At 36.5% G+C, this 14,016-nt stretch overlaps 1 protein-coding gene across 1 annotated transcript in view; it reads right to left on the bottom strand.

Moving 5' to 3' along the window:
* The window catches only part of DMD (dystrophin), a 3,625,631-nt gene that overhangs the window by 3,034,788 nt on the left and 576,827 nt on the right, over positions 1 to 14,016 (bottom strand). Inside the window, exon 2 of the mRNA XM_082246191.1 lies at positions 7,992 to 8,053. Within this exon, the coding sequence (XP_082102317.1) occupies positions 7,992 to 8,053 (62 nt within the window). The remainder of the gene's footprint in view (positions 1 to 7,991; positions 8,054 to 14,016) is intronic.

The following is a 14,016-nucleotide window of genomic DNA, read 5'->3' as shown; positions in this document are numbered from 1 at the left end:
CACATCGCCATTATCGTTAGAGAGAAAGCAATAATTTTAGTACTAGACCTCCTCTGTTACTCTAAACTGGTAACCTGTAGATATTTTTAAAGCCTATGACTTTTGTAGCATGACATATTAGGTATCAATTTACTCGGCATAACTTTATCTTTTACATTGTAGAAAAAAATTGGACTAACTTTATTTTTTTCTTATTTTTTACAATTGCCGACTCCCGGCTATTAAAAAGTTAAAGAAAAAAACGGCTTGGAGTCCCCCTTCCAAATTCTTACCAGACCTTTATCCGGGAATGCAGCCTGGCAGGCCAGGAAAGGGGAGGGGATGAGCGAGCGGCCTTCCCCCTCCTGAACTATACCTGGCCACATGCCCTTAACATGGGGGTGGTGCTCTGGGGCACGGGGGGCTCTGCTCATGTTGATGGGGGCAAGGGCCTCTTCCTGACAACCCTGGGCTGTGAATATCAGGGTCTGCGGGTGGGGGGCTTATTGGAATCTGAAAGCCCCCTTTAGCAAGGGGGTCCCCAGATCCTGCCCCAATATGTGCATTGTTATCTGGTACATAATACCACTACCCGCTCACCAAAAAAGTGTACAAAAACAATAAACACACAAGACAGTTTTTGACAAGTCCTTTATTCAAAAAAAAAAAGTAAAAAAGTAGTGTCCCCCGATGTAAATCCATCGTCAATCACGCCGCCCACCGACCCCCCAAAAAATCTCTGCTCTCGTTGAACACTTTCCGCGGTCTGCCTATACGTGGTTTGAAAGTTCTTATATAGGGAATGGACAGGGCCACATCGGTGATGGCAGCTGGTGGCCCCACCCCTCGTGACATCACCAATCCAGCATGCCCCAGTCCGTGATGTCAGGAGGGGGCAGGGCCATTGTACCCCTACCAATTCACCAAAAAATTGTACAAAAAAACCACACAAGACGGTTTTTGACAAGTCATTTTTCAAAAATAAAAATAAAAAAATAGTGTCCCCTGATTTAAATCCATCGGCAATCACACCTCCATCGCACCCATCGACCTAAAAAAAATAATAAAATAAGATCCACTCTCGTTGAACACTTCCTGCAGTTTCACAGTTCTTATATACGGAATAGACGGGGCCACACCAGTGATGTCAAACTGCAAATAGGCCTACAGCAGAAAGCGTTCAATAAGAGCAGACCTTTTTTTTTTTTTTTTTTCAAGTCAGCGTGATTGATGATGGATTTACAATTTTTAATAAAGGACTTGTCAAAAACTTTCTTGTGGGCTTTTTGTACACTTTTTTGGTGAATGGGTAGGGTTCCAATGTACCCAATACCAATTCACATGGGGGGGCAGGATATGGGGGCCCCTTTTTAGAGGGGGCTTCCAGATTTTGATAAGCCTCCCACCCATAGACCCCGATAACCACAGCCCAGGGGTGTTGGGAAGAGGCCCTTATCCCCATCAACACGGGGACAAGGTGCTCTGGAGTGGGGCGGGGCAGGTAGGGTAAATAAAGTTAACAACTACCCGCACTCTGGGCATGTGTAAACAAATATAATCAAAAAGTGAACTATGGATATTAATATTGTATATCTTTCAAAGGACTGCTGCTGCTACAAAGGTTCTGTATACCCTTAACAATAAATAAATCCAAACTCACAGCGCTATCCTATTCAAACCAACCTCAAAGTGCTATATATATATATATATATATATATATATGTACACATACACATTTTATATATGTTAAAAAAAAGTAAATATGACTTTTGCTCATGTCAACCTCCCCTAGTATTTATGTTTACAGACCACGTGTTACACAGGGGACCTGTTTCTTGTATTTGGTGACTTAACTGGAATTGATCTTTATTGTACGTGCCTTTGTAATCGTGTATTTTTTTTTTTTACATATGTACTGATGACTTAGTTGTTTGTGACTTGCACTGTCGCATATCTGTGCAAAGAATTAAAAAATTGCAAAAACAATATGTAATAATTTTTTTTTTTCATATTTGTTTTATATGTCTATTAATCAACAATTGTATCTAACCCAATTTTCTTATCAATATTAAAAACGAAATACTATATTTGAATGTTTTAGGGCTATTAATAAGCAATTTTAGCATGTAAATTACATTGGATAAGTTTGGCAAATCCACCACTTTATATTGTAATTCACATGAAAAATAGGGCAATTAAGAATTTTCGAAGATGAGTTTTCTGTGGTTTTTATGTGGCAAATTGAAATGAATCTTGCTTTTGGCCAAATGAAAATCATTTTTTTCCCCACTAATGAATCCTAATTACTCTTTGCTACTGTTCAGTATAAGCACATTGGTTCTGTTCCAGCTAAATCTTTACATTCAAGTTACTTGACATAATCAAACCGCAATAAAATATCAGTTGGACATCTTTCATACTCAGTTATAAACTTGAAATGTAGTGATGATCAAATCATTACATTATTAAAATTATAGCTTGAGTAAATACAAATTATAGAAAAGTACCACAATGGCAATATGTTATTATTTTTTTATTGCAATACTTGTAAATTATATCAAATTATAGTATTGCTAGTAAAGACCTCACTCTCCACATAAAACATACATTTAAAAATGATTATTATGAATGACACAGACATGGAAGTACCTATAATTACCTAACAAAAAGTCAGGGCTTTTAACTATAATAGTAAATCTACGGTTGAGGATCGGTTATTTAGTACTCAGCACGGATCCTTGAATCACAATTCTTCAGGCATATCTCAGTAATATCTTCTCCAATTACACAAATGAGTAAAATCTATATATTTCAACTGTCTATTTTATACGCTTTCATGGAAACTTTCATAAACAGTTTCTAGAAATAATAAGCACTCTTTTCACACTCTTTTCCACCAATGTAAACCAATAATTTTTCCTCTGCTATAACACCTGTCCGGATATTTATTAAAAGGTTGCAGCCTAAATGAACTGTGTCCCTTTACTTATTTAGGGAAAATTGACAGGATTGCATTAAAGCTACCCCCTTCACTCATTTACACTCACCATCACAATATACCCAGTGCCTTTGGGTTTGGAGAACATTTGAACCCTTCCTATTATGAAGTGATCAGTCCTAGAAATGGTTTCTCCCCCTCTTGTCATATATCAAAGAGGAATAAATCCTTGTTCCTTATAACAGCTGATATCTGTAAATTTGCTGTGACAGTTAAGGCCCTTTCACACTTGTGCGACCTAAAAGTCATGCGATTTTGCCACGATTTTGACTGGACTTGAAGCAATGCCTATATCTATGGACCTCGAAATGCATTCAAATCAGCCCAAAGCAGTGCAGCGACTACTTTGAAGTTGTTGCTACTTGATGTCGTACAGATATAAATGGTATTCATTGGAAATCATGAAGTACAACTTGTCATGCGACTTTGCAGTCCCAAATCACAGAACAAGTTGCACAATTGTGAAAGGGGTCTTAAGGAGAATTAGGATAGCACTGTGAAAGCGGGGATTGCTGCTTTGGGGTTGTGTTTTTTAAAGCAATGCTTTCACTTTTTTTTTAATCAGTATGGTAGATATTTTGGTGGTTCTAATGACTTACAGTTAGTAATGACTTACATCATTGTTACTAAATCACTGGTCTTACAAAGCAAAGTCATCCAATCCTGGTTTTAAACATTATATCTGACAAAGCCTACTTGCTACATATAATTGGTTTACAAAAGGCAGGTAGGCTGTTCCCTTTTAAATCGATTTTTCACGCAGCCATAGCAATCTGAACATCGTAAAAGGAATGCACTCGGTAAACTTTATGGTGTGTTTTTAATCTGTATAGATGCAATAGGCTTGATTTGCTAAAGGCATAGAGATTGTTTTTTTGCAAGGGAATTTACCTTAGCTCACTGAATGTGGTAAAAATTCACTTTGCAAAAAATACTGAATCATGTACAAGCAAAAATGAAAAAAATAAATAAATAGTTTTGCTTGAACATTATTGGATTAAGGAAGTTAGCAGAACATTACCTCATTGGCTAGGCTAAGGGGAAAATCCATTGCAAAAAAACATATTGTTTGCCTTTAGTAAATAAACCCCATTGCATCAATACAGGTACTTAACATACCATAAAGTTCAAAGAATATAAAACCATCCAGCGGTCAGTCCAAGAAACTCCTCAAAACGACTTTGGGGCAAAACGATTTCCGCGATACAGCTCTCCTCAGACTTTACTGTAAAAACTCTCAAGAGGGAACGAATGCCTAGGGCATTACCACCCAATTACTAACCCAATTGGGTTAGCTTTGAGGAAACAGGCCGGTCCTCCAAAATGCATAAGCTTTTCCACTGTGTGGCATTGGATGAGGATACCCATCTCACCTTTTGGAGTTGTGTTTTTGATGAGCCTGATGTTTATATGCATTTGTGAGTATGATTTTTGTTGCATTTTTAATAAATAGTTTTGGCGGTAATGCACTAGGCCTTTGCCCCTCTTGTGTGTGTTTTTACACCATAATGTGCATTCCTTTTAATATGTTCAGATTGCTATGGCTGATATTTCACAGCCTGTTTTTTTGTGAACACCACATGTCCCTAATAAATCAATATTTCAGAAAAAAGAAAAATGTGCAATTGTGTCAATAAATCTCCTTTTTACTACCACATACTCATACTGTACTCTAGTATGTTCTCTGCAAATTGAGAAACATCTCCCATATCATCTTTAAAATCCACAGCCCTCATCAAAACCAATTTGCTGAAGATGCATCAGTGAGAGAGAATTACACATTTGTTTAGCCATGCGAACCCATTCAAAGTTTGGCCTAAATGCCCGTTTTTATCCACAGGCAAACAAAAACAAGTTAACAAAACAGTCAATTTAATGATATTTGCTACAGTTCAGAAAAAAAAGATAAAACTGTGTAAAATGCAAGATACTATACATCTATCTCAAAATGTCCACTGATATATAAAAAGAAATAAATGCCCCATTTACAGCAACTTTATATCATTAAATATATTTAGTGCATCTGCTGGCTTTTTGCTATTGTGCCTATGTCAATGTTAAATCCATGTCATTTTGCAAATTAAACTGAAAGGCTTTAAATATGTCCATTGCTGACCCCTGACATTCTAAACCTATGAAAGTCATGTCACAGATGGGGCAGTGGTTATGATATATTGCGATCACATTTACTAACCTTTTAAAAAGGAACTTAAGACAATACTTACTTCTTGTGTTTTGTCTTTGCTTAACAGGGTGAACAATTCTGTAAGCTTTTTATTGCTGACTTTGTCTCTGTTTCTGAGGATTTGATTATGGTCACCAAGACAGGAAAAAGGCAAAATCCTTGGAACACAGACACATAGCAATCTTTTTTATAAAAAAGGGGAAGAGTTGGGACTTCCATCTGGTTTTATTGTTGCCTGTGTTCCCATTGTGGAGATTTTTCCTTCATCCTATCTCAGAGAATAGGCAGTCAGGGGAAATTTATATAAACATTGATGAAAACCAGATGATAGTTCTAACCCTTTCCCACTCTATCCTTTTATTGCATAAGGAATGTTTCAGAATGCTGGTCCTCAGGAAATATGAAAAATGTATTATTTAAACAGTACAAGAAATACAGCTGTAGCAATTATCAGAGAAAAAGCTATACAGCAAATTTTAACAAGCGCATGTTTTAAAAGGTCAGGAAAATCTGCCCGGTAGGCCTTCCAGACTGAGGTTGAGAAGCTATGTTCTAAAATCAACTTGTTCTGGCCACTCATGTTACAATCTTATTGTACAATATCCTTCAGGTTTTTTAACAACTATGTAGTGGAGGGTTACCTGAATTAAGATGATTGAATAACCATTCAAATCTGCTTATGTAGGTCCTCACACTACAAAGTTTTTGGTAAATCTAAACAATATTGTACAATTGCATTGTAATATACACTCACGGGCCACCTTATTATAAAAAGGAAAAAAAAAAGTGGTGGGACTTTGTAGGTAGCCACTAGTAATCCCATTAAAGAACTCAAGTGCTCAATTGATAAAATATCAGTTTATTGTAACAACATTAAAAATGAATTTAAAACCGAATCATGAAAAAACATGTGTGAAAGATACAAAACAATATCTTCCCATTGTGAAACAAAATCTCCCCTGTCAGAGTACAAATATAACAGGGAGACCTGTAAAAATACCCGTTATGTATTTATAAAATGCAAATTCTGTGATTGTTTGGAAGGTATCCGGGTCTCACGGGTATCTCAGGTTGCTATTGCCAAAGAATCACTACGCGTTTCGCTTATAGCTTCGTCAGGAGATTATATATTATTGCCAAATCCCAGGGAGGAAAAAGGAGAAAAAGCATGGAGCACCTGGAACTGTATGATGGCACAAAAGAGGATCTGGGACACACCGACTCCGGCTGGAACGAGGGGGAACACACACACCACAAATATCTCTCTATGGTTAAAACTTCAGGAGTGTCGTTCTGGGGCCAATAACACTTTCAAAAAATGGCCAACTTGGAGTAAACAGGTTTCAATCCCACATATAGTGGATGATGATATAGTCCCTCCAAACAGCTTCTCTCTGTTAAAATGTGCTGATCCCTTGATGCATAATACCCTTCTGCTTGGGGAATCCGGAATGCATCCACTTTATTATGTACACCTGCTAAATTGCTTGGTAACACAAATTGCTATTCAGCATATGGCAGCAACTCAATGCATTTTGGCATGTAGATGTGGTGAAGACAACTTGCTGAAGTTCAAACTGAACATCAGAATGGGTAAGAAAGGGGATTTAGGTGACTTTGAATGTGGCATGGTTGTTGGTGCCAGACAGGCTGGTCTGGGTATTTAAAAAACTGCTTATCTACTGGGATTTTCAAACACAACCATCTCTAGGATTTACAGAGAATGGTATGAAAAAGATAAAATATCCAGTGCCGCAGTTGTGTGGACAAAAATGCATTGTTGATGTCAGAGGGGAATTGGCAGAACAGACTGGTTTGAGATGATAGAGGCAATAGTAACTGAAATAACCACTCACTACAACCAAGGTATGCAGAAAACCATCTCTGGATGCACAACACATCAAACCTTGAAGCAGATGGGTTAAAGCAGCAAAGAACCACACTGGATGCCACTCCTATCAGCTAAGAACAGGAAGCTGAGGCTACATTTTGCACAGGCTCACCAAAATTGGACAGTAGAAGATTGGAAAAACATGGTCTGGTCCTGGTCTGATAGGTCTGGATTTCAGCTGTGACATTCAAATGGTAGGGTCAAAATTTGGAATAAATAACTTTAAAGCATGGATCCATCCTGCCTTGTCAATAATTCAGGCTGGTGGTGTATTGGTGTGGGGGATACATTCTTGGCACACTTTGGGTCGCTTAGTACTAATTGAGCATGATGTAAATGCCCCAGGCCTACCCGAGTATTGTTGCTGACCACTGTCCATCCCTTTATGACTACAGCATAACCATCTTCTGATAACTACTTCCAGCAGGAAAATGCACCATGTCACAAAGCTCAAATCATTTCAAAACTCCTTTCTTGAACATGACAATGAGTTCACTGTACTCCAATGGCTTCCACAGTTACCAGATCTCAATCAAACAGAGCACCTTTGGGATGTGGTGGAATGGGAGATTTGCATCCGACAAATCTGCAGCAACTGCATGATGCTATCATGTCATTATGGATCAAAATCTCTGAGGAATGTTTCCAACACCTTGTTGAATCTATACCACAAAGAATTAGGGCAGCTCTGAAGGCAAAAGGGGGTGGAACCCGGTATTAGCAAGGTGTACCTAATAAAGTGGCCCTTGAGTGTATGTGTTCAGCTTTAACTTACCCTAACATTTTTACCTAATTAGTGTGATTACATAATTAAATTTCCATTTTAAACTTCCAGAAAAACTGATTATTAATATATGCCATCGCTGTATCGCTATAATGAAAACTATTAACTGTTACAAAATTAGAACAGAGGGTGAAAATATCAAAGTACTGCTTACCTTTGCAAACTGAGCATTTACCCATTTCGTGAATGTTTTCCTTTGAACATCTTCTCTTTCATCTGCAAATATAAAAATAAAGTTAGACTTAGTTTAACTAAAATAAAAGCAAAAACTTGAGCTGGCCCTGTGTGAAAAAAGCACTTTTGAAATTCAAAGATTCAAAGATTTCTTCTGTAGCCTTCATTTTTTTTAAATATTAATTACAACAGTAGTGTGGAACTATTTCAATAAAGGCAATGGATAATACAGACAACATACTTTTGGATGCTCAGCCCTATTAACCACTCAGAGACTGCCCGCAACAGTTTAACGTCGCTACTTTGACGTTAAGTACCGAGGTTTACGACAGCAGATAGCTGCCGTAACCCCGGAAAATTATCTGATCCTTTCCCCTCCTAGGCAGGAAGTTGAGTGAGAGCAAGCTGGCCTCCACTCGACTCTATGGCCTTGGAGGATCAGACTGATTTCATACGTTGCTTCTTCCCAATGGCCTTAAAGGGCCCAATTTTTTTATGACTTTTTTTTTTGCTTTTTAGTGTAGATGTGAGGTCTGAAGTCTTTTTGACCCTAGATCTCACATTAAATAGGACCTGTCCTGCTTATTTCTATTACGAGGGATGTTTACATTCCTTGTAATAGGAATAAAAGTGATCAAAACATTTTTTTTAAAGGTACAGTGCAAAAATAAAAAAAATAAAAGGTAAAATAAATAATAATAAAATAAAACGAATTTAAAGCACCCCGTCCCTCCGAGTTTGCGTGCAGAAGCGAACGCATACGTAACGCGCACACATATGTAAACAGTGTTCAAACCCCACATTTCAGATATTACCACCATCGTTAGAGCAAGAGCAATAATTCTGGCCCTAGACCTCCTCCGTAACTCTAAATTGGTAACCTATAGAAATTTTTAAAACGTCGCCTATGGAGATTTTTAAGTACCAAGGTTTGTCACCATTCCACGAGCGTGCGCAATTTTTAAGCATGACATGTTGGGCATCTATTCACTACGCTTAACATTATCTTTCCTATTATAGAAAAAATTGGGCTAACTTTAGTTTTTTCATATTTTTTAATTAAAAAAAGTGTATTTTTTCCAAGAAAATTACGTTTGTAAGTACGCAAATACGGTGTGACATTAAGTATTGCAACAATCTCCATTTTATTCTCTAGGGTCTCTGCTAAAAAAAAAGTATAATGTTTTGGGGCTCTAAGTAATTTTCTAGCAAAAAATACTGATTTTAACTTATAAACAACAAGTGTCAGAAATAGGCTTGGTCCTTAAGTGGTTAAAATGAACGTACTTCCATGAAAACTTTATGTGATACAAAACTATCCCAATCACCTTGTCCAATTTATTCTTTTGAATGTATAACCGTGCGTGCTCGACATTTATTTGGAAGAATTCTGCACCTCGTATCAAATACACTCGTTTCACTCTTTCTAAAATAAAAGGAGGAGTTGGGTTGCCAAATCTTTTTAAATACTATCTAGCATTTCATCTTACTTGCATTGTAGATTGGAACGTCCATCACCAAAGAAAAGCCTGGGTGACATTATAAGATGCCCAATCCCTATACCAGTTCACACATTGTCTTGGCTCTCACCCCTACACCTCCCAAAACAACTAAATAAACATCCACTCATAGGTTCATCATTATTATGTTTTAGAATTGCGTGTAAATCAGGCACCCTATCATCTTTACCAAGTCCCCTAACCATGTTACGTGACAACCCAGACTTCCCCCCTGGCATGACGCACCAATTTTTTTTTTTTTTTAAAGGAATGGTCCTACAAAGATATTCTATAGTTTAATTTTTTTAATAAGGGAAAACTCCTCTCACTCCCCCATCTTGAATCGGTTTCCATCACAAGTTCTTTCTCAACTCACCAGTAATGAATTCACAGACAACAAGGCCACTTACGCATTTTGAAACTTTTTGTACTAAAACAACACATCAACGCCATTTAATTACCACATTATACTCCCTTTGCACAGAAGCACCACCTCATAATATTGACACACCAAGAAAATCCTAGGAAAAGAAGCTTCAAATTTATCTTTCTGACGATGATTAGTAAACTACAAATGAATATGCCGCAACTGTTCCCTAAATGTAGTAATACAGGAAAACTCTTATAAAATTAGATCCAAATGGTATAGAAACCCCGAACCTGGTAAATAAATTCTACCCAAATTGATCCAATCTATGCTGGAGATGTGGTAGTGAAATAGGAACCATGTTACATATTTGGTGGAGCCATGAACTTTGGCAACCATATAGGAGATCAATCCATGACATCATATCTCAGGTCACATCATACTCTCTAGACTACTCCCCAGCTCAAGATTTGCTTCATTACACGTCCCTCCCTCCCGAGACTTATATAAATTTCTCACAATGCATATGGTAAATGCAGCTTGCCTCTGTATCCCTGTTCACTGGCCTTCAACACGTACCCCAACAATAGCGGAATGGTTCAAAAGATTGAACAAAATCGTAGAAATGGAAGAGTTAATACACATTGCACACGAGAAACCACATAAATTTACTATCACATGGTCATGTTGGTCTCATTTCAAGAACAGGGATTGATACAGAAATTTCGTCTAAATTTTCCTATGTCACAGATCAACCACTACAACATTGTCCCCCTCCTTCCTCCCGTCCTTCCCCTCCCCTTTTTTTTCTCCTCTCTCTCCTTCTTCTCTCCTCCTTCCTTATTATACTTTGATCTTTAAATGTTGGACCTCTAGCTTAGAATGACCGAAAGGCAAGCTAGAGGTCAGTGGTACAGAAACCTTTAGTTTTCTGTAACATGTATATTACTCTTTGTAACATTCTCTTTTTTGTCCTGGATTTTCTTGGTCACTACGTTAAAAGCAAACCACATTGAACAAAGCTTTCCATTCTCTCTGTAAACTGCAATTTGCTTTTCAATAAAAAAAAAAAGTATTTAAAATAAAAAATCAGACAACATACAATCACTGCAAAACAAACACATGTTTATATTATAAAGCTACCCAACTAAGCAGTGATTGAATACTTTCTTATCCTCCTGCCTGCACTGCTAAATGTTACTCTGAATGCTAGAACTGTTCCCCTAAAGTCCACTTGGAAACCAACACTTCTGGGAGTGTCAATCTCGATTCCCCCCACAGCTCTCACTGGTTCCTTTCTCTGATGTTACATCACTGCTTTTTTCGTGCAAAGAGAGCTTTGAGGGACCAAAGAAAAAGATACCCCCTGAAATCTTTATTTGCCATTAAAGGATCTCTCCTCCTTTGCTAGATTCAAAGGTGTTTTATTTCTACAGGAATACATACCACAGTGAAAATGGTTAAAATCTGTATTAGGTTTTGAATGCTGCCCGTGTCCCAGTTGAGCCCATCACTTTATATCTTCATTTGTGTGGCCATGATGTACCTTGATGTGGCAGTTTGGTTTCCGTATGTATTTGCATAAAATTGCAAATGCAAAAATTTAAAAAATAGTATTTACAAAAATATGCAAATGCAACCAAAGCCTCTGCTTTTAACTTCAGTAATTGAAACAGTTTTTTTTTTCTTTTACTAGCTAGCAAGTGTATTGGGAATCCGCTATGTATCATTATCACCCCACACCTATTTACAGCTGGCAGCTTTGTCAAAAAGCTCAACACATGTGCTAGCTTACATGATTTACTCCAAATAAATGCATAAGAAAATTTTTTTTAAAATTTTTTATTTGTTTTAATGAATTGTTAAAACAATTCAAGTGTTTTTTTCTTTTAGTCAGGTAACAGTGACATTTTCCATATTAGTATTGGCCAGTCCCCAATCCAGCCAGCAGGGAGCTTTAGTCTTCTTTTTTACAATTTTAGTGTGATTACTTTTCAGTTGTGGAAAACTTATCATATTTTACACTAGCTTTCTACCCTATGGAAGATAACGCTTTACTGTTGGAATAACCAGACCCAGAGGAGGTTCATAGCATTCCAAGTGGGACCTTATAGATATATGTGCACACTTGACTTCCTTATATATTTATTTATTTATTTATTTTTATTCTGGTAAGCGTGTTTGAAGAGCATGTGGTGTTGGGTGTGCCATATTATAAAGTCACTATATTTGGTGTAAGAAGACCTAAATTTTCTTATCACTCTGGGACTGCTATCATTGTTTCAATATTTTTTCACTACTTTACAGTATATGTACTTTTTCACATTAGATGATTTATGTTTGATGTAGGTTACTATTTAAGGCTCCATTCACACTTGTGCGCATTGTCATGTGACTTTGAACATCAAAGTTGAATGACAAGTTGCACCCCATTCTTTTCAATGTCACCTATTCAAAATGGTGCGATTTAAAGTCACAACGACTTTAAAAAGGTCCCTGCACTACTTTGGTGTGACTTTTGATGCATTTTAGATCCATTGAGTGTAATTTTGGATCAAAGTCACATCACAGTCAAGTTCCAAAGTAGCACTGGAGAACACATATATATATATATATATATATATATATATATATATATATACAGTATATATATATATATATATATATATACGCATACAGTATACACATACAGTCTATCTTCTTAATGAACTTAAATCTGCAAGCCACATGTTTCCTGGTTTTGTGTCATTTAGTTGCTCTCAGAGTTGTAGGTTGCACAGCATGGAATCCTGTAACAAGAGGTTGAGGTCTCACCCAGGGCCAGAAGGTACACTGAGTGTGCATTCTGATATTAGTGATAGCACTATTTTACTGTTTGATTTTACATGTTGTTTAGACTTGAATTTTAGATATGTTAGCGAGTGTCTAATTCACATTTACTAAAACTTGCAAAGATTTACCAGTTTATGTGCTTAAAAACTAATGTCCATACTTGTCAGGTAATTATTATTTACATCAACATATTTTTGCCCTGTCACATTTATGCCATCTCAAAAAGTGTTACGCAGCCATTATTTTTCACTGTCATTGCACGGTCTTCATTATTTCTATAAATAGCCTAATTGGAGAGAACACTATTAAGCTTGATGTATGTTTATCTAACGCTATTTACAACTTTGATGACACAAATTGAAATGAGTTCCTTTAATTTGCATCCTTTAATAGCTTTGAATGTTTGGATGATTATTCATCATTCAAATTAATATTAAATATGCCACTGCATAAAATGCAAAACTCAAAAAGACTGCAAGAGCTCACAAGCTATATACTGTATAAGCCAATCTATTAAAAAACATGTTTAGCATCCTTTTATGAATGATAATGCAGCATAGTCATCTTCATTATGTTTTTTTGGCTACACTGAAAGATAAACATAGGTAGGTATGTGCAATTTGTGAATATAAATTATTTTATTCTTGTTTTTTGTCAATTCTTTTGATTGTTTTTTCAGAGGTAAAGGTTGGTTCACATAAAAAAGCCTCTGGGCATACCCTGGCTCGAAAAAAAAATAACACTAACATAGTCTAACTACTGATACCAATTACCTCAGCTCAGAAACACTATAAACAAATCTTAAAAAAAACTTTATACTGCTCGCATCTGGGTCTATAACCCTGCGGGATAATAAGGGACAAAAATACCTAGGAGGCTTTCAAGCAAAACTAGAAGAAGAAATCTGCAAGAAGCCAACTGGCATCATAGTAATTATTGAGTGGCATTCAATGGCATATGACATATAACCCCATTATGATCTACCAGTGATACTAATATTTATTGATTTAAATATGTTATACTATGACACAGCAGTACAATAGTGCCTAAAAATTCTAAAACATGCATTCTAAAACAAGAATAAGATCTAGATTAATATTAGGTAATAACATAAAAGTGGTTTTTATATTTTTAAAATACACTATTTTTGAAATGACACTCTAAAATCACTCTATTTTAATTGACACCATGGAAACATTTGGATCAACAGTTTGTGGTTTCTTTTTTTTTTTGGAGACTACATCTGATAATGTCAGAAAACCACAGGGTTTCAGTAGTATGCTGTGTAAATGCAATTGTCTAATAAT

This window comes from Pelophylax lessonae (genome assembly GCF_965119305.1).
Source record: "Pelophylax lessonae genome assembly, chromosome: 2".
NCBI classification, from domain to species: Eukaryota; Metazoa; Chordata; class Amphibia; order Anura; family Ranidae; genus Pelophylax; species Pelophylax lessonae.
The sequence above is the reverse complement of the archived record's forward strand: the minus strand, read 5'-3'. Positions and strand labels throughout refer to the sequence as shown.